Source organism: Nanorana parkeri, unplaced genomic scaffold (genome assembly GCF_000935625.1).
Source record: "Nanorana parkeri isolate BGI_ZX_2015 unplaced genomic scaffold, ASM93562v1 scaffold3522, whole genome shotgun sequence".
Lineage (NCBI taxonomy): Eukaryota > Metazoa > Chordata > Amphibia > Anura > Dicroglossidae > Nanorana > Nanorana parkeri.
This window is the reverse complement of record NW_017309790.1, coordinates 17,934-18,152: the sequence shown is the minus strand read 5'-3', so window position 1 is coordinate 18,152 and position 219 is coordinate 17,934. Positions and strand designations below refer to the sequence as shown.

General features: G+C 50.7%; 1 protein-coding gene across 1 annotated transcript in view; it reads right to left on the bottom strand.

Annotated features, from left to right (window-relative positions):
- The window catches only part of NICN1 (nicolin 1), a 4,634-nt gene continuing 4,415 nt past the window's right edge, over positions 1–219 (bottom strand). The window contains 1 exon segment of the mRNA XM_018575079.1: positions 1–42. Coding sequence (XP_018430581.1) covers positions 1–42 — 42 coding nt within the window.

The following is a 219-nucleotide window of genomic DNA, read 5'->3' as shown; positions in this document are numbered from 1 at the left end:
TCATGTGTAGGACAGAAGATTGATGTCATAGCAACCGTCCACCTGAAGAGAGAACAATGGGAGAGATCAGATCTGCTCCGCCACCACGGATCACCATGACAGTCACATGACCTCTACTGCTGGGCCCCTATAGAGTGATTTCTATTCGTCATCCCTTCAGAAAGTAATTGATGGAAAATGGTGGGGGATGGGACATGAGGGGAGGGCGGGACATGGAGG